Here is a 25261-nt window from a genome sequence, read left to right as displayed (position 1 = left end):
GAAATTTTAAATATAACTTGAGTTTGGAGTTATCTGTTCCAGAATTGTTAGTCATTTTTGACTAGATTGTTTATGTTCAGACTTATGAAGAAGAGCCAAGTGGATGATAGTAAATCCATAAAGTATTAATAGCTTTTTGATGTGCTTTTTGTTTCTCAGTTGTAGGAGAGAAATATTGAGACTTTGGATTTTCCTAATAAATAAAATAGTGGAACCATATTTTGAAAGTCTGTTTTTAAGTGACGTTGTAAGTTAACACCTTTCCCCATCGTACTCACTAAGTTTCTCTTCTCTGCCTGACTGAAAGTTTATCCTCTCAAACATCTTAATGTAGAAAGGGATTAAAGGCATTACATATCACAGGGTATCTTAAAATGAAAAGTAAGCAGTAGAGATTGGGAACAACAGTCTAACCTAGTCAGACAGAGTCAATGCTATTATATCAAGACTTCAATAAATGCTTCATTTACATTTTATTCCTACTACTCCCATTCACACTTTAAGTATTTGTGGTCATCAGTGTGTAGTATAGTATATTTGGCAATATTGTTTCTGTAAAAGTGCATAATCAGAGCAGATGCTGCAGAGGAAACTGTTATTTAGTCGCTAAGTCGTGTACGACTCTTGCGACAGAGGTTGCGACAGAGGAAATAACTGACCTCCTTTTGATGTGATATAACACTGATCAACTTTCTATAATTGTGCTCATTTCACTCACATTCAGTGCTAATTTCCTTTGTTTAAAAAAAAAAGCTAGTTCTATAACCCTTTTGAAAAGTCTTTATCATTAAACAGCGAAGTTGACAGCATTTAAGAAATATCTCATTTAATTTGTTGCTTTTGGTTTCTAGCTAATTACTACAAAACTGGGAGTTTCTGGTCATGTGCACAGATTAATGGCTGGATCCATGGCAGGTAAGGAGTGGGTATATTTTATTTCTTCAAATTAATTTCCTATTTAAATACTTAATTTGCTTTAGGTGGTATGTGTGACATGATCACATAGCACACATTTGTTATCTTCCTATGCTCATTTATGCAAGAAATCATTTATATCCCAACTCAGAGGCTTTTACAGTAGGAGATGGTAAGGAGTAATCTACACTTAAAACTATGTGAAACATATGTTTCCTTTGACAGATCTACTTCTGGAAATGTGTATTTTTTTCTTTCAAAAAATTTTAAATTATAATGGCTATAATAATACATAGTCCTATAGAATGAAAATAGTTCCACTCCCTGGAAGCAGTCATATTATTAATAGCAGTTTCTTATGTTATGCTTTTTTCCAGTACTATTCTATAGGATTAGAACTTTTGTTTTACAATTATCTCAAGACTCTTTCCTGTATCAGTACGTAGATCTTTCTTATTTTTGTAAATAATTATTGTATTTTAAGGTAAGAATGTACCATTATTAAGACCATGGGAAGGTGATATATCAAAATCTTAAATTTTTGTGGATATCACAAGGTTTATAGGATTTTGATTTTTTTGGACCTAGATTTATACTGTGCAACCTGACCTACCTTATCCATAGTTTTGCTTTATCCAATGTTTACTTAGTTCTTTTTCACTTCCGATAGGCTGACCCAAGATCAGTAAGTAGAAAAAATAAACAGGAATAGTATTCAAAATGTTCAGCAAAACAACTGTAGAGATGCTAACGAATAGGTCAGGTTTTGAAAGCCTCCAATTAGCTTTTTCATGGCTGGATCAGGGAATGGTATGTGGTGGTGGTGGGAGTTCTGGTTATGGGAGAGGACTATCACAGGCATGCTGGGGGGAGATCTTGGGAGCTGGAGCAACAGCTATCTGTCAACTGGTATTTCACACTGGCATGACAGTGCTAACATGTATTGTACACTTTCTTTGTACTGGTCACAGACCTGAGTACTTGTACTTGACTTGTAATTTTTGGGTGCTTGACATGTAGTTCAAAGAACAATACTATGAAGAAAGTGCCATGATTATCTCTCATTTTACAGAAGGAAAATTTTAATAAAGTTTTCAAATCTAAAAATTCATCATTTATTCATCACTTTTAAAATTTTTTGTCTCTTCAATTTTATAAGTGACTGGTCAAATTCTTTCTTTCAGGGTTGTAGGAAAGATGAAGTAGGATTATGAGTTAAATCCTGCTTTGTATTATTTTCTTTTCATGACACTTGATTATTGATTGAATAGCATGTTCATTTGGTGCTTTCAGCTTCATTTTTATGAAATGAAAGTCAACTTAACATCAAAATTTCATTATATACTGGAAAGTAATAATAAACCAAAGGAACTTCAATTATAAATTATTTGAAAATAATTTCATTTATTTATTTTTGGCTGTGCTGGGTCTTTGTTGCTGTAGTCTTTTCTCTTGTTGTGGTGTGCAGGCTTCTCATTGTGGTGGCTTCTCCTGTTGTGGAGCATAGGCTGTAGGGCAAGAGGGCTCAGTAGTTGTGGTGCATGCATGGGCTTAGTTGCTTCGCAGCATGTGCAGTCTTCCTGGACCAGGGATTGAACCCATGTCTGTTGCATTGGCAGGTGGATTCTTTACCCCTGAGCCACTAGGGAAGCCCTTCAATTATGTTTTAATTTTAATTTATTATTATTATTTTGGCTGTTCCATGGCATGTGGAGTCTTAGATCCCTGACCAGGGATGGATCCCTCACCCCCTGCAGTGGAGGTGGATAGTCTTAACCACTAAGTCCAATGTGGTATTTTAAAAAAACATTGACATAGTCATCATGAAGTGAATCAGAACTTAGTTGAATAACCTCAAACTTACTTTACAGTGCAGTATTGTTTATTGTTTGAATAATGTAAGATGTCATAAACTTTTCTCTGCTTCAGTTCAGTTCAGTTCATTTCAGTCGCTCAGTCATGTCCGACTCTTTGCGACCCCATGGATTACAGCACGCCAGACCTCCCTGTCCATCACCAACTCCCGGAGTTCACTCAAACTCACCTCCATCGAGTCGGTGATGCCATCCAGCCATCTCATTCTCTGTCGTCCCCTTCTCCTCCTGCCCCCAATCTCTCCCAACATCAGAGTCTTTTCCAGTGAGTCAACTCTTCGCATGAGGTGACCAAAGTATTGGAGTTTCAGCTTTAGCATCAGTCCTTCCAATGAACACCCAGGACTGATCTCCTTTAGAACGGACTGGTTGAATCTGCTTGCAGTCCAAGGGACTCTCAAGAGTCTTCTCCAGCACCACAGTTCAAAAGCATCCATTCTTCGGTGCTCAGCTTTCTTCACAGTCCAACTTTCACATCCATACATGACCACGGGAAAAACCATAGCCTTGACTAGAAGGACCTTTGTTGGCAAAGTAATGTCTCTGCTTTTTAATATGCTGTCTAGGTTGGTCATAACTTTCCTTCCAAGGAGTAAGCATCTTTTAATTTCATGGCTGCAGTCAGCATCTGCAGTGATTTTGGAGCCCAAAAAAATAAAATCAGCCACTGTTTCCCCATCTATTTCCCATGAAGTGATGGAACCAGATGCCATGATCTTAGTTTTCTGAATGTTGAGCTTCAAGCCAACCTTTTCACTCTCTTCTTTCACTTTCATCAAGAGGCTTTTTAGTTCCTCTTCACTTTCTGCCATAAGAGTGGTGTCATCTGCATATCTGAGGTTGTTGATATTTCTCCCAGCAATCTTGATTCCAGCTTGTGCTTCTTCCAGCCCAGCGTTCCTCATGATGTACTCTGCATATAAGTTAAATAAGCAGGGTGACAGTATACAACCTTGACATACTCCTTTTCCTTTTCCTATTTAGGGCTTCATAATTTTATACTTCGAGTGAAGGGTAAAATATGATTATCAGAAGAATAGTTCTCACCTCCCACTTATTCCAAGGATAAATAAACGTTTAAAATCTTCAGGAATTTTCAAGATTTATCAGAGTACGAAATTACTAAAAATTTTCTTGCTAAATTCTAAAGTTTAAAATTACATTTAAATCATTGAGTTGCTTTTAGAAATATCAGACAACAACCCCTGCACATTCCCCCCCCAAAAAAAAAATTTGTAATTTTTAAACATACTGGTTAAAAGATTTTGTCTTTCTTTAGGAAGATTTGATTAATTGCTCAAATTCAAAAGAAACACAGCACATGCTGAAATCGACTGGCTGAAAAATTGTAAAACTAGATCATCAGTTGGGTATTATAGTAATCATAGGCATTGTTTTTACCATTCTCTGAGGTACAGTTATATTATGGCAGTTCCTCAGCCTGACTTATAGTCTTATAGCTTTTAAGCTAATGCCTCCTTTAAGTAAGTAAGTAAGTGAACTCACTCAGTCGTGTTCGACTCTTTGAGACCCCATGGACTGTAGCCTACCAGACTTCTCTGTCCATGGGATTCTCCAGGCAAGAATACTGGAGTGGGTTGCCATTTCCTTCTCCAGGGGATCTTCCCGACCCAGGGATTGAATGCCTCCTTTACCTTTACAAATTTCTGGATGACCTTATTTTCTATGGAGTTTACTATTTTGGTCACTTTGTTAATCCATTTATTTCATGTTAAGCCACTTGAAGCCAGTAAGAAGACAATGAGAAGGCTTGGGCTGTGTAAGAGGAAAGAAGAAATAAATGGAGTCTGGGAGAGCAAATGCGAGAGGCAAAACAAAAGTGATCCAGATAGGAAGCAGAAAAAAAATACAGGAGTTGTAAAAGTTTACAGAATTTTAAAAAATAAAATGAATAGTGATGATTTAGATAAATAAATCCTAGCAAAATCTTATGTTTAACTAAATTGTGTCACCATGATCAAGCCTTAAAAAATCGTCAGTTTTTTGATTCTTTTTTATAGTTGTTAAACTCCTTAATGTGAACTATTTCAATAAACATGAAACTTGTTTATAGAAAATCTCTCTTCATTTTATTTTGTAAAAATTTCCCTTGAAAAATATTTAGCACAAACTGCAAAAAATTAAGCCACGCTGCAAAATATGTAGTTTTTAAAATATCTGGATAATAAGATATTTGCTGTGAATTAAACATGGTATTACCGCCAAACCTTGTCTTAGGAACATCACATTTGCACTGTATTGGTTTAGACTCAGACTTAAAAGAGGCCATTTATAAAAGTCACTGCCTGGACTGCCAGACATGACTAGTTTGGATACTAATAGATTAAAAAAAACCAAGTTAAATAGTTGGGAAATGAATAGCTTAAAAACAAATAGTTCAGATGGAGAGCTTAAAATCAAATTGACTGAAATGAAGGATTGACATTTGCAACAACTGGACTGCTGGAATTCTTCTTTTTTAAAAAATAACTTTATTTATGGCTGTGCTGGGTCTTTGTTGCTGCAGGAGTTTTTGTCTAGTTGCTGCGAATAGGGGCTACTCTTTAGTTGTGGTGGGCTTCTCATTGTGGTGGCTTCTCTTGTTATGGAGCGTGGGCTCTAGAGCCTGCGGTAGGTAGTTTTGGTGCGCAGGTTTCGTTGCTTCACAGCATGTGGGAATCTTCCTGGATCAGGGATCAAACCTGTGTCTCCTGCATTCTGGCGGCTTCTTTACCACTAAGCCACCAGGGAAGCCCTGACTGCTCGAATTTCTGAACTAAAAATTAAATATTAGAAAGTATTAAGTAAATGTTTGAGAAAATGTAATTATAGGGAAGGCAATATGTGTTGTGATATGAACCAGAAAATTTAGTCTCAAATTCTACTCTGTCATACAGAAACTCTGTGGATTTGGCCAAGTCTTTGGTGCTTTACAAAAATAGAAGACTATTTTTAATTTAAAAAGTAATTCATACATTGACTATACTGCAATAAAGAAGATAAAAATAAAAGCTCAGCTTGTTAGCTTATGGAATTTTTTATAAATCATATGTTGATAAAATCTAGGACTTAATAACTAAATTAGCTTATCAAGAGATTTTATCCCTAAAACAAATTGTTTCTATTACTTTGGACATTATATTTTTATTATGTTTAAAGTAAAAGTCGCTCAGTCGTGTCTGACAACAGTCCATGGAATTCTCCAGGCCAGAATACTGGAGTGAGTCGCCTTTCCCTTCTCCAGGGGATCTTCCCAACCCAGGGATTGAACCCAGGTCTCCCACATTGCAGGCGGATTCTTTACCAGCTGAGCTATCAGGGAAGCCCCTTATTATGTTTAGTCAGTAACAAATTTATCTAAATAATATTTATTTTTCAGTTGTTTTTTTTTTTCTGTCATGCCACAGGGTATCTTAGTTCACTGATCAGGGATTGAATCCAGGCCCTTGGCACTGAGAGCATGGAGTCCTAACCACTGGACCACCAGGGAATTCCCCTTACTTAAATTTTAAAAAGAAGATACTGATTATGCTTTGAATTTTTTTTTAAAAGTGCCCTTATTTTATTTTTAAAAGAATTCTTTAGGTAAGTTAAGCATATCTCCATTTTAGGATTAGAAAAAATAAGTAAAACGTCAAATGTCCTGCCTACTGCTATGGAGATAGTCAGTTTTTCTTTTCTGATATCTGACAAGTAATAAAATTTTTAAAATACTTATGATCCACTAACACTGTGTTCTTTAGGTGCTAATATTTTAACTTCACAGTGGGAAGAATTTGAAAAGATGGTTTTTAGCTGATAATATTATTATATAATTCTGTCATTAATATTACCTTTGATTTCATTGGGTTTTCATCATTACTATATAATTTGAGACATTATTAATGATAGGAAAGATATATATAAAATGATTCTTACACATTTTAAGTTTCTCCTTTCTTTTCAGGTATGACAGCAGTTATCTGTACTTACCCTCTTGACATGGTTCGAGTACGCCTAGCATTCCAGGTGAAAGGGGAACACACTTATACAGGAATTATTCATGCATTCAAAACGATTTATGCAAAGGTATTTCATTTTTACTTTTCTTGTCTATAACATGCCCTTTTATACTTAGGCAATTATTTTTAATGTTATGTAAGTAGTTTTTGTTTTACTTATAATTATTAACATTAGTAATAATTATGAAAGCATATCTGTGTTTTAGTGTGGGTCCAGGATAATATTTCCATTATAATGTATGCTTTTGTTCTTTTGCATTTATCATAATGAGCTCAATGTAATTTTACTTCTATTTTTTCTTCATGCAAAAGGAAGGTGGTTTCCTTGGATTTTACAGAGGCTTGATGCCTACTATATTAGGAATGGCTCCATATGCAGGTATGTTTTAAATTTGGCAACATCTTGGGTTTTTCATTTTGTTGTAGGAATGATTTTAAAGTTGAGCATTTATTATTTAAGCCCCAATCTGTCCAGAATTACTTTTTTTCCTTTCTAAGGATAACCATTGATTAAATAATTTCTTCTTTCCCCAGTGATCTATAGTGTTACTTCTTAAAACAATAATAGAGTGCAGTTTTATAATAAGTCCTTATATTTGGTAGGACAAGTCCCCTGACCTTATGTTTCTTTTTTTTTTGAGTAATGTAAGGACTGTAATGTAAGGACTGTAGGAAACTCCAATACTTTGGCCACCTCATGCAACAAGTTGACTCACTGGAAAAGAGTCTGATGCTGGGAGGGATTAGGGGTGGGAGGAGACGGGAACGACAGAGAATGAGATGGCTGGATGGCATCACCGACTCGATGGACATGAGTTTGAGTGAACTCCGGGAGTTGGTGATGGACAGGGAGGCCTGGTGTGCTGTGATTCATGGGGTCACAAAGAGTCGGACACGACTGAGCGACTGAACTGAACTGAAGGACTGTAGATGTCTTGCTATTCCACATACAACTTAGAATCATTTTTTGATGTTGCACAACAGACTTTGTTGGAATTCTGAATGAAATTGCATACGGAGCTTGGACCTTATAAGCTTTGTTGTGTCTTTTAGAAACATTACATTTTCAGTTTATTGCTTGATTTAATTTTTATATGATTTTATAGCTAGCCATTCTACTTGTTGGTATTGTAGCCAGTTACCATGTTACTTGTAAGTGCTTTGGATTTCCTGTGTGGACCATCACATCCTGTACAAATAACATCATTTTTCTCACTTCAGTTCAAGTCATTATTTGTCTGTTTATGTTTATCTTGCTGTACTAGCTAAGGATCTACAGTGAATCAATGAATAAAAGTGGTGATAGTTGGCATTTTGGCTCATTACTGGATTTTACACTTGATCTTAGCCGAAAGGCCGAGAAGCGATCATTTCTGAATTTTAAAGGAAATGTTTCTAGTATTTATTTACCTATTTATTTAGCCTAATGTACTATTTATCAGGTAGTATGTTAAGAATTTTTATCTGAACTTGGTGTTGAATCTTATCAGACATCCTTTTCTGCATTTACTGATGTGATAAGTTTTTTCATTTAATCTATTAATTTGATGAATGACTTTAATAGATGTTCTAATGTCAGCCCAAATTGGTTATGATCCAGTGATCTTTTTCTATCCTATTGGATTCCATTCACTAATTGTTTTTAGAAGTTTTGTATCTATATTTATGAGTGTGGTGTGAGATTAGTTTGCAATTTTCTCTTCTTGTAACATCCTTGTGTGATTTGGGTATCATGGTTACATAGATCTCATAGAATGAGTTGAAGAGTATTTCCTTATTTCCATCCTCAGGAACAATTTGTATAAAATTATGAGAATTATCTGTGTCTTGAAAGTTTTTATTGTGAGATGATTTTTAAATACTGGTTTAATTTCTTGAATTGTTATATGACCATATATGTTATATGACCATTTAGGTTTTCTGTCTCTGTGAGTGATTTTTGGTAAAGAAAATTTCTTTACCATTTTGAACTTGACTGTTTTGTGTTTGTTTTCAATTTTCTTGGCAAAAGGTTTTCCTTATTTCTTCTTATTTTTTTCACATCTGCTCTATCTGTAGTTATGTTGTTTTTTTATTTCTTTTATTGGTTATCTGATTTTATAAAGAATCAATTTTGGCTTTCTTTCTCTTATCTAGTCTATATTTTCCATTTCATAGATTCTTGTTCATGCATTAATTATCTCTTTTCTCTTGGGTTTATTCTTCAATTGTGTGCTTAACTCATTAATTTTTGGCCTTTGGGTTTTTTTTTTTCCCTTAACTACCTGCTTTAGTTTCATCCTTTGAGTGTATTTTATTCATTTGTTTTTACTTAAAATTCAAAAATTTCAAACATATTAAAAAACTGGCAGTAGTATAATGAATCACCATGTACCCATCTAACTTTATAGTGGTCACCTGATGACACATCGTTTTTCATCTATTCTAATTCCTTACTCTCTTAACCTTTTACCCCCCAAATTTTTTTAAAGCAAATTCACTTTATTATATTTCACCCACAGTATTTCCAGTATTCAGCGCTATGCTTTTTTTTTTAATAAGTATAACCACAGACCATTATGAAACTTTTATTTTTACATTCTTTTTTAAAAATATATTCTTTTCCATTTTGGGTTATCATAGGAATTGAATATAGTTCTCTGTACTATACAGTAGGACCTTGTTTATCTGTTCTATATATAAAAGCTTGAAACTGCTAACCCCAGCCTTCCTTCCCCAACCCCCTCTTCCTTGGGAACCACCAATCTCTGTGTCTCTGATTTTGTTTCTTAGATAGGTTCATTTATGTCATATTTTAGATTCCACATAGAAGTGCTATCATATGGTATTTGTCTTACCATTATGAAACTTTCTTAATGTTATCTAGTATATTGTCATTGTTCAAATTCCCTGAATTCATAATTTTTTCACCTAGATCCAAGTTAATATTTGCCTGGGTTATCTTTCTTCATCCTTTCATTTTCTACTTTTGCATGTTTTTGTTTTAAGTATTTATTTTGTGATCATCATATAGCTGAATATTTTTTTTTAATCCAGTCAGTAAAATCTTTAATTGCCAGTTAGTCTACTTAATGGTTGTTGTGATTATTGATATATTTGGACTTGTTTCTTTACCTTGATATTGATTTCCACTTGTTTTTCTTTTTATGTTTCTTTATATTCCTTTCTTGTTTGTTTATTTTCCTGAATCCTTACTCCCCAAATTTTTATCAATATAGAAGTTTATTTGCCTCCTCCTATGCCTGGTGGTCTTTGTTTATTTAGTTTGTTATTTCCTGTGGGTTTTTTTTTCCTCAGGTGGTCTTTAACTATGAGTTTCTCTTAGCTTTTTTTTTTTTTTTGGCCACATCACATGGCAGGTGGGATCTCAGTTTCCCAACCAGGGATTGAACCCATGGCCTCTGCACTGGAAGTGTGGAGTCTTAACTACTGGACCACCAGGGAAGTCCAGCATGTTACTTGATCTTAACTTGAGTTTCTGACCCAGTGATTCCATCTTCTAAAGGCCCAACGGCAGGATCTGTCTCAATGACTTGACTGTTGGTATCAAAATGTAGAGTCACTCCACTTCTGTCATGGGCCACAACTCCCAATTGGACCTTAGATTATATTTTTGGAAGGTGGTGCTGCTTGGGATTCTTAGAAACTCGGGATTCCTTTCTGTAAGCCCAGCAATGGATATAGTTGTTCTGTAATGATGAACACCCTTGGAATACCTTCATTGCCATTATGCTGGAATTAGAATGCTTTAGTTTTTTTACTGAATGTTCTTCTCTTTCTAATTTTTTGTTCTTAGTTTTATTTTTGAAACCTTTTTTACGGTTATTGTATGTACATAATTTTGTTTCTTATTTTTTCCAGTTTCCCAAGTCTTTTTCATATTTCTGAATACTATTCACATTTTAAAAAATTTTGTCATATTTCACTGAATACCATTCTACATAATTTAGGTATTTCAATTTTTTTCCTACTTGTGTTTAATTTGCTATGAATTTCCTTGTTGTGACCTTTTTTTGTAGTTTAGGTTTCTGTGTTTGGCAAATAGATTTCCCGAATATAAAAGTGTATAACTATTCAAAAGTTGTATATCATTATTAAATACTATAAGTTCATAAGAGTTTTATATAAAGAATAAACGGATATATTGAGTTAGTATCCTAGACTGAATTTTTGTTAGGGCTTATTTGTTCTTAAGCATTAAGTATCTTTTTAAATATGTTTTTAAAATTTAGTAGATATCAAGATATTTTGACTAATGTTTAGTTGATAGGAATGCTTGAATTTTGCTTTTTATTGTTTTTAACATATGACTTTTAATGTTTCTATTATAAATCATGTACATAGTCAGCCAGTACCAATTGCACATTATCAATAACTTAACTCAGTGTTAATTAGATTCCATGTGTCTTCTGAGTCACTCATTGTCATAGCTATTCCCTGAAGACAACATTAGACACTGAATGGAATAATGGTTTATCACTTCTAAATTTTTGCCTCTTCCTTACATTATCATCATTATTATAAACATGCTATATTTGCTTAAAATTACTAATCATTAATTTAACTTTTACTTATGTGAAATCTTGTAAAACTGTTTAATTCTATTCATGTATAAGGTGACATTATACTCAACTACTACCTTTATTCAGTGAACTGAACATTATACTAGTGTGTGAAAAACCAACGCTATAATTTTTTATAGGTGGTAATTTTGTTGTCTTTAGGTTATTTATAAACATTAATTAAATCTTTTCATCTTAGATTAAGCCAGATATCGGAAATCAGGAAATGTTAGTTAGTTAGTTCATTGAGTTAATTGGTTATTATGTAGGAATGATGTCTTCTCACAGCTTACATTCTGTTAAGCGTCGTGGTGAATTTATATTTTGTCTTTCAGGTGTTTCATTTTTTACTTTTGGTACCTTAAAGAGTGTTGGGCTTTCCTATGCTCCCACCCTTCTTGGCAGACCTTCATCAGACAATCCTAATGTCTTAGTTTTGAAAACTCACATAAACTTACTTTGTGGTGGTGTTGCTGGAGCAATAGCACAGACAATATCGTAAGTTTCTAATCAACTTAAGTCAAATACGTTTATCCAAGCCTGGTTTTTAGCATTGGTTAGTTATTTTATTTTTTTCTAATGGATTATTAAAAACAGGATCCCTTGAAAAATATTAATTTAATACATTTTTCCAATGTGCCTGCCCTTAAAGCATATTATAAATAACTTTGTGACAGATTGACCAAATTAGTTTGAACCTACTCAATTTCTGTGGATTTTAAAAGAAACGAAAAGGAAAGCTAGCAAGAAACACTGAGTATAGTCTTCAGCATGTTTTCTTATGAATTTGCCCATATGAGGTTTCTGAAATTTGAGCCATTTATCGAGTATGTGTATATATGTGTGTCTGTAGGCACAACTTTTCTTGTAGTAAATTTTAAAGACCTGCTTTGTGCCAGAAACTATGCTAAGCATTGGGATTTTCACTGATGGAAGAACAAAATTGTTGCCTCAAGAAGCTAATACTCTTTTTGAGACAGTAGCAATCAAGGGAATTCTGTATTAATATAAGTTGTATTAGGGATATGGGACTTCCCAAGGGGCTCAGTGATAAAGAATCTACCTGCCAAGCAGGAGACGCAGGTTCCATCTCTGGGTCAGGAAGGTCCCCTGGAGAAAGAAATGGCAACCCACTCCAGTATTCTTGTCTAGGAAATCCCATGGACAGAGAAGCCTGACAGGTTACAGTCCATGGGGTCACAAAAGAGTCGGACACACCTTAGTGACTAAACAATAACCAGTTAGGGACATAGATAAATTACTTGGAAAGTATAATGGAAAGATGGCTTCAAAGAATTTCTGTAGACCAAGAGAGATTGGATAGATAAGATAAAATGACGCCGGGATACTATGAGGCAGGAACATATCAGGAACAGGAGGAAGGAAAGATTTCTGTGACTGAGGAGTATCCTGAAAAACAGGAAGACAACAGGAAGTACTAGAGTCACAAAGGCTCAAAAAAAATAGTATCCAATGGAAAAAAGAAAAGTCAAAGTAAGATAAGTACTGAAAGGTAAGATGTTCATTGAATTTTACAATTAAGGATTACTTTTGTGAAAGCAGACTCAGTATACATTGTAGGAGCAGACTAGATTGAAGGTAAAGAAAAAAAGTGTAGTTTACTTTTAGAAATGTAGCTTGTTCTTTTGCAGAGAATGCTCACCTCTAGCTATTCTCTTCTTGGTTTTACTGCCCCTTTATTATTTACTTCCAATTTAGAGCCTTAAAATCTGTCTTCTCTTTTCCACTTTTCGGATTCTGCACGCATTGACTCTTGCAGATGCAGTGGCTCTTCTCAGTTCCTTTATCCTCTTGTTTTGTTTCCTTGGTTTTTGTAAACAGTGCCCTGTCTTGGCCATCATCCTCCCACCTTTCCCTCTTCAGGCATCTTGCTGATTCCTGTTTTCCTCCTTCTACCTATCTGTGCTGATACTGTTAAGACCTTGCCAGACTTTAGTCCTTTGCTCTTCCTGTAAATATCTAGAGTAGTTCATCTATCTTTAAGGATTCAAAGGTCAACCTCTGTACAGATAACTAATGCTATTGACAGCTTCATACCAGTTCCCACTGGTAGCCTCTTGGATGTTCCTACCTGGACTTCTGTTGTCAGTGCAAACTCCATAATTCATATACTACTTTCTTGTTTTCTTTTTCGTGTCTGTCCTTAGTCCCCAACTTTCCTATTGTTATTGATAACCATTAATCTTATAGTCCTGATAATACCTTGAAATCATTTTTCACATTGTACATATGCAAACAGTTTTGCAATTTTTTATGTAAGAACATTGCCTGGAATGCTGTTTTCTTTCTTTCCCATTGTTACTTCCCTCTTTCTGATCCTCATACATTGTCTTCTTACTTTCTCCCTATTAGTCAATTTCTTCTACCCAGACACATCTTTTTCTGCTTAGAGACTGAATTGTTCAGGTTGAGGTTTTGGTCCCTTTATTCCCCACAAAATTTTTCATCTCTCTACCTCCCAGTAAAAGATTGTTCATGGGACTGCTCTGGCAGGTGCCCAGGTTTGATCTCTGATCAGGAAACTAGATCCCATGTGCTGCAACTGAGAGTTCGCATGTCCCAACTAAAGATCTTGGAACAAAGACTGATGATTCTACGCGCCACAACTAAGATCCGGCATAATCAAATAAATAAATGATTTTTTAAAAAAGATAATTCATGAAGGAGAATTCCCTGGGGGTCCAGTGGTTAGAAGTCTGTGCTTTCACTGCAAGGGGCACAGGTTTGTTCCCTGGTTGGGAAACCAAGATCCTGCAAGCCTTGAGGCAGGGTCAAAAAAAAAAGATTGGTAATTCATGGAGATGGTATTGATATGTATAGGGCACTTCATCTATTACTAATGTTATTTCTTAAGCTGTTTGGTTGGTATGTGGGTGGTTTTTTAATTATGACTATTGCATAGTAAATTTAAATGTATATAGAATTATATACTTATTTTTGTCATATATCACTATGTGTATATTACATGTGTATTTATAACATGTGTGGCTCAGCTGGTAAAGAATCCACCTGCAATACGGGAGACCTGGGCTCGATCCCTGGGTTGGGAAGATCCCCTGGAGAAGGGAAAGGCTACCCACTCCAGTATTCTGGCCTAGAGAATTCCATGGAGTGTATAGTCCGTGGGATTGCAAAGAGTTGGACATGACTGAGCGACTTCCACTTATATATATATATACACACATATATCGGAGAAGGCAATGGCAACCCACTCCAGTACTCTTGCCTGGGTAATCCCATGGACGGAGGAGCCTGGTAGGCTACAGTCCATGGGGTTGTGACGAGTCGGACGTGACTGAGCAACTTCACTTTCACTTTTCAGTTTCATGCACTGGAGAAGGAAATGGCAACCCACTCCAGTATTCTTGCCTGGAGAATCCCAGGGACGGGGGCCTGGTGGGCCACCGTCTGTGGGGTTGCACAGAGTCGGACACGACTGACGTGACTTAGCAGCAGCAGCAGCATACACATATATATGAATGAGAGCTTTGAATAGGAAAGTAGAAAGCAGTTTTATGGCAGGGAAAATGTCTCTAAGACTCAATTTTCTTAACATTGAGATAAGAGTAACCATCTCACGCACTTATGTAAAGATGGGATGAGATAATATACTTTATCTTGCTTAGCACAGGACCTAAGTAGTCAATATTAGCCCTAAAAATATAATAAAAAAAAACCACCTGAGTCCTACTCCAAAGAGATTACTTTTGTATATTTCATTTTAGACAATCTAAAAATTTGTAAGTTGAGGTATAATTGACATATTATATTACTTTCTGGTATATAACATAATGATTTGATATTTGTATATATGGCAAAATGATCATGACAGCAGGTCAGGTTAACATTTGTCCCACCATAGAGTTACAGAACCAGGCAATCTTTCCACATAAAATTACTTCTGTCCTCTAAATGCAATTATCTGTATTGTTAATTTTAGCCCTTAAGGAGAATTTTTGTTGGTCTACTATATACAAGGGCACTTGCTGAATACACTTAGGGTAGAGATTCTTAACTGGGGGTGGTTTTGCCTCTAGTGGATGTTTAGTAATGTCTGGAGACATTTTTGGTTGTTACAATTGGGGGTGTGCTACTGGCAGCTATTGGGCAGAAGCCAGAGATGTGCCTACACATCCTACTGCACAAGACAGACCCCACAACTAAGAATTAGCCAATCCAAATGGCAGTAGTGACAAAATTAAGAAACCCTGTCTTAGGGTTACAGCAACGGAAAGTACTCAGTTTATTTCTTCAGGAGGTGGCATTTCATTTTACTTTGGGGAATAAATAGAACTTGACATTGGGTGATAAAAGAGAAGAATCACCAAACCCAAGAGAACCACTTCTGCAAAGGGCAAAGAGACCTCGGTTTTGTTATTTGGCTTTATTCATGTGCCTATATCCTGACTCCCAGGTTAGACAGAACAGTCAGAGAATAGGAACACATTATTTCCTAGCTATCCGTAGGACTTTGTATTCAATAATTGCTGAGTAGAAAATTGAAAATCGTTTTTAAGTCCTTCTGTCTTTTTCTTCTTTTAGCTACCCATTTGATGTAACACGTCGGCGAATGCAGTTAGGAACTGTTCTTCCAGAATTTGAAAAGTGCCTGTAAGTTCTCCATTTGTCATTGTTCAATTTCTTTAGGAAATGTAATGTGTAAAATAAGTAGGGAGATAGGACTGTGATCTCACAAGTCGTCTAGAGATTTAATTTTTATCTCCCATAGTGTGCTTTGGTTAACTTTATAAGAATTTAATCAGGTCCTAATCCTCCTATTGGGTTTCCCTGGTGGCTCAGATGGTAAAGAATTTGTCTGCAGTGCAGGAGACTCAGATTCAGTCCCTGGGTTGGGAAAATCCTCTGGAGAAGGAAATGGCTACCCACTCCAATATACTTGCCTGGAGAATTCCATGGACAGAGGAGCCTGGCAGGCTACAGTCCATGGGGTCGCAAAGAGCAGGACATGACTAAGCAACTAATACTTTCACTTTCAATCCTCCTATTAAAATTTTATTTTAGGGAATTCCCTGGCAGTACAGTGGTTAGGACTTGGGAGTTTCACTGTGGGGGCCTAGGTTTGACCCCTGATTGGGGAACTAAAATCCAGCAAGGCATTGAGCCAAAAAAAAAAAAGTCACTTTAGAGCAGCTCTAAAATAAAATAGAAATATAATGTGAATATGTTATATTTCATTAAATAGAAATATAATGTGAATCACATATGTAATTTAAATTTTTCTGGTAACCACATTTAAAAAGTATAAAAAGAAACAGATGAAATTGTTTTAAAATATTTTATTTAAACCAATATATCTAAAATTTATCACTTTGTCATCTTATTTTAATCCTTTTTGTTTATTTATTTATATTTTTAATCCCTTAAAAAAATACTACATATTTGAAATCCAGAGGGTATTTTACACTCACGGTATTTTCAGTTTTGGATTTGCCACTGAGTTTCATGTACTTGGAGAAGGCAATGGCAAGCCACTCCAGTACTCTTGCCTAGAAAATCGCATGGACAGAGGAGCCTGGTGGGCTGTAGTCCATGGGGTCGCTACTAGTCGGACACGACTGAGCGACTTCACTTTCACTTTTCACTTTCACACATTGGAGAAGGAAATGGCAACCCACTCCAGTGTTCTTGCCTGGAGAATCCCAGGGACAGCGGAGCCTGGTGGGCTTCCGTCTATGGGGTCGCACAGAGTCGGACACGACTGAAGTGACTTCGTAGTAGTAGTAGTAGTTCACGTACTCAGTAGCCACATATGGCTAGTGGCTCACACTATTGTATAGCAAAGCACTATAAAATTTTCTATAATTTATAACTTTCGAATCATTCTGTTTGGTGATGAGTTGTCCCTCAGGGAAAGAGCAGAATATTTATTCAGGAACCTGAGTTGCTTTTATTCACCCAAAAGAATTTTTTGAAGATTTCAGTCCACATTGCGTATTGAAAGAGAAAGACAAAGCCCAAAATGTTGGTTTGAAAGGAAAGAACACTGAAACAAGAAAGTCTTTATTGCTGAAATCTGAAAGATGGTCCTTCAAGCTTTAGTTCTATGACATCTGCTCATTATAGCATACAACTTGGGCAGAAATGAGAGCTTAAAGGGCAACTGTTCATATATCCTTTAAAAAGACTACATCAGTATTTCAAATATTATTATGAAATTGTGTCGCTAGTAAATGTCACAAACATAATACAAACAAAATATTTTGTATTAATGAACCCCAAAGTTCTATGAGTAATGCTTTGAACTTGTTTGGAATGAATTGCTGTTTTATTGTGAATTTTTAGCTTGTTTTAACACTTGCTTTCCAAAAACTACTCAAGATGGAATTTTAGCTTCTTTTTAAAAAATGCTGTTATGATCCTGAAGTTGTCTCTTCGTGACTGGGCATAAAGGTGTCATCATTTTATCATTCTCTTTCAGTACCATGCGGGAGACTATGAAGTATGTCTATGGACACCATGGAATTCGAAAAGGATTATATCGTGGTTTATCTCTTAATTACATTCGCTGCGTTCCTTCTCAGGCAGTGGCTTTTACAACATATGAACTTATGAAGCAGTTTTTTCACCTCAATTAAAAAAAATCATGATTTCTTTTCCTTAATAAACTCTCAGAGGGAAAAGTAAAATGTTAATTTAATTAGGGGAGAACATTACTTGAAGGGGGATATTTACCCTGTCACAGGAACCACTGGTATTTTAGTACTTGATTTTTCTATTCATCACAAAGCAAAAGTGCTTACTATACTTTTTGATGCCAGTAGTTATATTTTAGAACATTGCAAAAAAAAATTCCTAAGCTGATGCTGGTTAATCAGTAAGGTTATTGGAAGGCATTTTAAATGTTATTTGAAAGTAGAACTAACTTGAAATGAATTGAAGAGGTTGTCATTAGTTTTATTATGCTATTCCAAACTTTTAATTATAATCATGATTTTCAAAGACTGTAACATTGGTTTTTGTTATTATTATAAACAGGCTTGGTTATATTACAGCAGAATGATGAGAACTGAAATTTTAAGTTATATGAAACATAGGTTAGAAGCCAGCATTTATTATTCATAATATGTCTCTTCTCGTAATTCTGCTGCACTGGATAAAAGGACAAACACTTTTTCTCTTCATTTTTGATAAATATTGTATTAAAAAAGTAGCCATGTAGACACTCATCAGTAAGTCACGAGTTTTCAGGTCTTGCTCAAATGTTATTACCAGTTTCTGAGTGATTTAAGTATGTTTTTAAATTTCACTGTATTTCCCGAGGGCAGTAATAATAAATGTTGAATATCTTTGCTCTCAAAACAAATTAGTATTATAGATTTGTTTTTGTTAGATGATTTGTTGTATGTTAGAAAATTTATTTAAGTGGACTGTGAAATATCCATTAATATAGATGTGAATGTTGAAGAATTTTTCCAAGGTATTATGTTATAACACATCAACTAGTTCTTCCACATAAAATAATTTTAGTGCAATATAAACTTAAGTAGAAATGTAAAATATGATCTGAATTGCTATTCTTTATAGTAAAATGGTTTAAAATGTAAGAATTCCATTTATTATGTTCAGAGTACTTTTTTATGTTTTATTCTAAGCATGACAAAAAAATGAGAGGGGAACAGTTATAATTCTGTCCTCCAAAGTAGCAATTTGTAGAATTAATATGATTTTTAAGGCATTAGAAAACTAAGTTGAAAGTGTTATTTCTGTTTCAATTTTTATTTTTTTGCATAAAGATTTCTTGTCATATCTTGGTGAAATTATATGAACTGGTTTCATTTCAAAGTCTTTATTTTACAATAAATGTTTATCTTTGTATGATTTATAAGTATACCCACAGGTGTACATGTGTTCCTAAAACTATTTTGTATATTTTCATTTGTGGGCTACACTGTAGCTAAATACTGTTATCAAATCTCAAGATAACTTAAATGTATAAAATAAGTATCTCAGTTATGTTATCAATAAAGGAGGACTGCAAATATTTTTTTAAATACAAATTTGCATTCTATGTCTGTTACAGAGTAGCTAGGTTATTAAAAATAAATTTTATTCATATTTCAACAATTACTCCTCTCTTTTAACTATTTACACTATTGAAGCATAAATAAACATAAGCGGTCAGAACGGAACAATACTTGAAATAATGACAGTATTTATATTTAATTTATTTCAGATTGATAACTCAAAGTGAATCTTGATAGATTATCTTGCATTTGAAGATCGACTACGTCTGTTTTTATTGCCATTGTAATTCTTTTCTTGCCTTTTGGTGGGTACAGCCCTCTGGTCTATGGAATGGGACAGTGATTTTGTCTAGGGATTGATGAGTGATGTACCCTTCCTAGCTCTTAATGGTGGCCTGTGTGGAGATTGAAAGTTTAGTGGTAATATATATATATGTACACACACACACACACATATACAGTAATATCTTATCCCATTTTCCCCTGGGTACTCAAAATTCATTTATTCAGCACCCATTGTGTGCCAGGGATTATGTCAGCATTTTGTGGGCATACCTTGAGACATCTCTCAGCTGTCCTTACAGTCTGGTTTGGATTCCCAGTAGCATCTATCTCTGGGTATTACACTGGCAGGGTATGTACCACACTTTTTGGTTACTGCATGTTTACTTATGTTCTCCTAGTTGGTTCTCTCATGGGCAGAGCCATTCCTTCATCTCCTTATAAGAAGCACAGTGTATGGCACCATAATAGTTGCTTAGTGATGTTTACTGATGAGCTCAAGGACGGTTTGGTCCCTGTCTTTGGAGAAAATGTTCTAGTAGGAAGAAATGAGGTACTACTAGTGCAGAGAAAGAACAGTTTACAAAGTTTTCCCCCCAACAGAGATGTCTTGCTGCTAATTTGAGCCAGAATGAATGGCAAATAATAAAACCTATATTACATGAGTAATTCATTACCTTGCAGAATTGGGCCGATGATATATGACATACTTATATAGCAACCATATACTTAAACACTTCCTCAGATCAATTCTTTGAACATCAGACACTGTTAGGCACTAGGAATCAATGACAAATAATGAGTCATGTGTATTTCCTGAGGATTTACTGTGTTCCGTTCCTTATTTTAAGCACTTCTGATGCCTTAACTCTGTCTCTGCAACAATACTGATAAGAACGGTACGATTAAATACTCCTTTTTTACAGTTGGGATGGTTGAGACCCAGGGAGCTCAAGTAACTTGTCCAGGTTCACACAGTAAGTGGTGGATCTACGATTCAGATTCAGCTAGTCTGAATCTGCAGCTTAGTTTACTAGACACTATGCTATAGACACACTAGTATCCTTCCTATTCAGGTAAAACTCTAATATGTCAAGAAATACAAATCAATTAATAGAATGATTACAGTTTTTGGAAAGTACCTTTGTTGTTTTCCCCATTCTTGAGATTGGTAATTTATGTTCTTTTTAGTTACTGGTTTAGCTGGAGTCTTATCAGTCTTTTGAATTTTCTCTATTGTCTGTTTTTTATTTTGTTAATTTCTGTTTCTAAGTACAAATAATTACTGATAAAGTAGACTGATCTTTGTAAAAATATAATCAGGCAGGGGCTTCCCTGGTAGCTCAGTGGTGAAGAGACTGCCTGCCAGTTCAGGGGACACAGGTTCAGTCCTGGTCCAGGAGGTCCCACATGCCAAGGGACAAAAAGCCACAATTTAACTGAGCCTGTGCTCTGGGGCCTGTGAGCCACAACTGTGAGCCTGTGAGCTGCAACTACTGAAAGTCCTTGAGCACCTTGAGCTCATGCTGTGCAACAAGAGAAACCACTGCAATGAGAAGCCCAGGCACCGCAACTAGAGAGTATCCCCCACTTGCTGCAACTATAGAAAGCCTGTGTGCAGCAATGAAGATTCAGAGCCGCCATAAATAAATAACATAAATCCCTTAAAACAACAGCAAAAACCCATAATCAGGCAATTTTATTCCCCTGCTGAAAACCTTCCAGGGCTTCTCATTGCATTTAGAATAAAAGAAAAAATCATTACCATATCTTATACAGCCATAAGCAAATCCATCTGCCTTGTGTCTACTCCAACGCTGTTTGCTGCTACTCACAGCATGTTGTGAGGAAGCGAGGCAGTCCCTGGAGAGGCTAGCCTCAACTTGCCAGCCATTTGAGTAAGGCATTTTCAAAGTCGATCGCTCAACTTCCTGATGATGCTTCATGGACAAAGAAAAGCTTTCCTCACAAAATCCTGCCCAAAATGAAAATTTATATGCTAAAAAAATGGTTGTTTGGTGGTTCAGTGGTTAAGACTCCATGCTGCCAACACAGTGGGTATGAGTTCCATCCCTGGTTGGGGAGCCAAGATCCCACATGCTGCACAGCTTGGCCAAAAGATTAAATAAATTTTTAAAATGATTTTTTTACATAGATTAGATAATCATAGCAGGTATTCATGGAAAAACTACAGCTAGCATCATATTTAATGGTGAAATATTAAATGTTTTCCCCCTGAGATCAGCTGAAGGCAAAGATGCTCAGTGTCAGAACTTCTGTTTAACCAGTGAACTTAAGTAAATGATGGTGAAGGAAATGGCAACCCACTCCAGTATTCTTGCCTGGAAAGTTCCATGGACCGAGGAGCTTGGTAGGCTACAGTCCATGGGGTTGCAAAGAGTTGGACACGACTGAGCGCTTCACTTCACTTAAGTAAATGAAGTTAAAAACAAAGATCAGAGGAAGAAGCAAAACTTCCTCTATTTGTAGATGACATGATTATTTACATAGAAAGTCTTAATGAATCTACACTATCAACTTCTCGCAATTACTAGCAAGGTCTCAGGATATAAGGTAAATTTTGAAAAATGTATTTTTATATACTAGCAGAAAGCAATTGAAAAATACTCTAATTTAAAATAGCATAAAATATAAAATATTTAAATTTAATAAAATATTAATATACAAGAGTTTTCAGTTCAGTTCAGTCGCTCAGTCGTGTCCGACTTTTTGTGACCCCATGAACCACAGCACGCCAGGCCTCCCTGTCCAGCACCAATTCCCGGAGTTCACTCAAACTCATGTCCATCGAGTGGTGATGCCATCCAGCCATCTCATTCTCTGTCGTCCCCTTCTCCTCCTGCCCCCAATCCTTCCCAGCATCAGAGTCTTTTCCAGTGAGTCAACTCTTTGCATGAGGTGGCCAAAGTATTGGAGTTTCAGCTTTAGCATCAGTCCTTCCAATGAACACCCAGGATTGATCTCCTTTAGAATGGACTGGTTGGATGATAATTACAAAATGTTGCTGAGAGACATTAAAGAAAATCTATATAAATGGAGAGATAAACCAGGTTTATGAGTTAGAGGTCTCTATATTTTAAAGAAATCAATTCTCAAATTGATTTTTAAGTCTAATGCAATCTCAATCATACTTCCAATAGGCTCTTTGTAGAAATTCACAATTTTTATACTGTGTACAAATTTTTATACAATTCAGTTTTTATACAAACTCAAATTAATTTGAGATGGATCATAGAACTAAATGAATAAAATGGTGAATTTCAAGAAGAAAACAAAGAATATCTTTACTTCCTAGGAGTTGGCAAAGATTCCTTAGGTCACAGGAAAGTGAAAAGCATAGATGAAAAATGGATAAATCAGTCTTGATATAGATTAAAACTTATGCATAGCTAAAGAGCTTGTTACTGAACTGAACTTTGGTCTATTCACCTGTGCAGTAGAGCCACTGACACTGTGTTGTGGTGAAGCAAAGTGCAGCATTTATTATAAGGTGCTGATACAAAAAGAATGGGTGGCTCTACTCTAATATCCCAAAGTCCCTGAAAGCGTTTCAGCAAAGCATGTCTTGATAATTTTATATGAATAAACATGAATATGAAAGACAACTTAAAAAAATTCATTGGAGTATAGTTGATTTACAATGTTGTGTTCGTTTCTGCTGTATAGCAAAGTAAATTAGTTTTACATATACATATACCCACTTTTTAAGATTATATTCTGATATAGGTCATTACAGAGTATTGAGTAGAGTTCCCTGTGCTATACAATAGGTTCTCATTATCTATTTTTTCAAAGTTATCTATTTTACATGTAGTAGATAAAGATTGGAGAAGGAAATGGCAATCCACTCCAATGTTCTTGCCTGGAGAATCCCAGGGACGGTGGAGCCTGGTGGGCTGCCATCTATGGGGTCGCACAGCATCGGACATGACTGAAGCGACTTAGCAGCAGCAGCAGATAAAGATTATTTCTGAGTTGGGTGATACCCTTATGAAGTATTTATTTTTTTACTCATTTCTGTATATTTTAAATATTCCATTGCATATTATTTTTAAAGGTGGTTTTAATGGTCTGTGTATATAAAAAAATTGATTTTTAATTAAAAAAAAGAAAAGTAAAAGAAAAGTGAATAGGAGTTGAAATTAGATACAGCCTTGATAAAAAATTCTTTAAAGCCGGTTTCCTCAGGAAGGTGGCTAAGAGAGTAAGTTCCATCATGGTAACATCGTCAGGATGGGAGGTGCTGGGTCACATTACAAGCCTGGGAGCTATCCAATAATGAGGGCCAAACTGATGACAGAAGAGAATGCCCTAGAGAATGTATGGTGGCTCTAGTGATAAAGAACCTGCATGCCAATACAGTAGACTCAAGAGAAAAGGGTTTGATCCCTAGGCTGGAAGATCCCCTGGAGGTGGAAAAAGGCAATCCACTCCAGTATTTTTGCCTGAAAAATTCCATGGACAAGAGGAGCCTGGTAGGCTTCAGTTCACGGTGTCACAAGTTGGACACGACTGAACACACACACACAATGTAAGAGTGCTTGGGATCACACACACACACACACACACACACAATATAAGAGTGCTTGGGATCCCACTGTACAAGTGGAGGGATTGCCCACGGATTACTGAAAAAAAATGGAAAAAGGTTATAAAACAGGGAACAGATAGATTTAGTCATGTAGATTTAGTTTGTACGTTCAGTTATAGCATGATGAGGAAGTTCTCATCTGACAGTTTCCATTTCCTCAACTGAGTTTTCCAGGAAAAAAAAAGGAGGAGAGGTGTTTTTTTTTTTTTTTTCCCAAAGAGTGAAAATTTTCAGCTTCAAACAAGGGAAGCCCGAGTTTGGACAACAGCAAATAGTTCATTCATTCTAAGTGCCTGTGTTGGGCACACGGGTCGGCGAGTCTAGAGAAAGGGCGGAAGCATTTAGTATGGGCCAGATTACGAAGACTCCCAGTTTTCCAAACCCTAAGGCAAAGGAGCAAAGGCGCCTTCCGGTTCTTGGTTCCCCAGGTGCGACTCTCCACGAGCTACTCACCTGGCGCTGGAGGAGCTGCCTGCGCATGTCTTTTCGGACCGCCCTGGTCGGCGCATGCGCACGACTCCTCGAGAGCTCGCGCTCCTTTTCCCCGCCACTGTTGCCCCCCGGTTCCCCTGATTTTACCCGGCGGCGATTTGCGATCTCGGCGGCCAGAATGGAGCGAGTGGACGAACTGGAGCGGCTAATGGAGAAGAGTTTCTGGCAGGAGGCTGAGCCGCCGGCGGAGCTGTGAGCGGAGCGGGGGGTGGGCCTGGGAATATAGCGGGAGATTTGAAAAGAAAGGAGCGGAAGAGGCCGCATCCACGCCTCCGCGGACCCTGGCTCCGAGCACAGTGACCGAGCTCAGGTCCCCGGGTGCCCGACGAGCTTCTCGAGCTGGGGTCCGCTTCGCAGCCTCTCTTTAGGGCCAAGCCCGAGCCAGAGCTTGAATACTTTTCCTCCTCCAGAGGTTCATTCTTAACCTCTTTCCTGAATTTGGGGAGTCTCAGCCACCTTACATGTCTTCAGGAAAGGAAATTGCAACTACTAGATCCTTTTCTTGACGTTTAGATGG

The 25261-nt window shown here is 36.2% G+C and overlaps 2 protein-coding genes across 5 annotated transcripts in view; both read left to right on the top strand.

The window, feature by feature from the left end:
* SLC25A16 (solute carrier family 25 member 16) overlaps positions 1 to 19468 on the top strand; it is a 32767-nt gene extending 13299 nt beyond the window's left edge. For 2 of the 3 annotated variants that reach the window (XM_055425600.2, XM_088841928.1), the window contains 6 exons: positions 852 to 915; positions 6736 to 6857; positions 7103 to 7169; positions 11688 to 11850; positions 15916 to 15984; positions 17813 to 19464. In XM_055425600.2, coding sequence (XP_055281575.2) covers positions 852 to 915; positions 6736 to 6857; positions 7103 to 7169; positions 11688 to 11850; positions 15916 to 15984; positions 17813 to 17969 — 642 coding nt within the window. In that variant the 3' untranslated portion in view covers positions 17970 to 19464. Of the gene's footprint in view, positions 1 to 851; positions 916 to 6735; positions 6858 to 7102; positions 7170 to 11687; positions 11851 to 15915; positions 15985 to 17784 lie in introns of all 3 variants that reach the window. The other variant, XM_088841929.1, reaches the window with a different exon arrangement.
* A 5090-nt stretch (positions 19469 to 24558) lies between these two features.
* Positions 24559 to 25261, top strand: part of DNA2 (DNA replication helicase/nuclease 2) — a 40038-nt gene continuing 39335 nt past the window's right edge. For both annotated transcript variants that reach the window (XM_088841927.1, XM_055425602.2), the window contains exon 1: positions 24559 to 24936. In XM_088841927.1, coding sequence (XP_088698053.1) covers positions 24599 to 24936 — 338 coding nt within the window. In that variant the 5' untranslated portion in view covers positions 24559 to 24598. The remainder of the gene's footprint in view (positions 24937 to 25261) is intronic.

The sequence above is a fragment of the Moschus berezovskii genome, chromosome 12, assembly GCF_049115385.1.
Source record: "Moschus berezovskii isolate FMDL1 chromosome 12, NW_MosBer_1.0, whole genome shotgun sequence".
Lineage (NCBI taxonomy): Eukaryota > Metazoa > Chordata > Mammalia > Artiodactyla > Moschidae > Moschus > Moschus berezovskii.
Note: the sequence above shows the minus strand (reverse complement) of the source record. Positions and strands in the feature narration are given on the sequence as shown.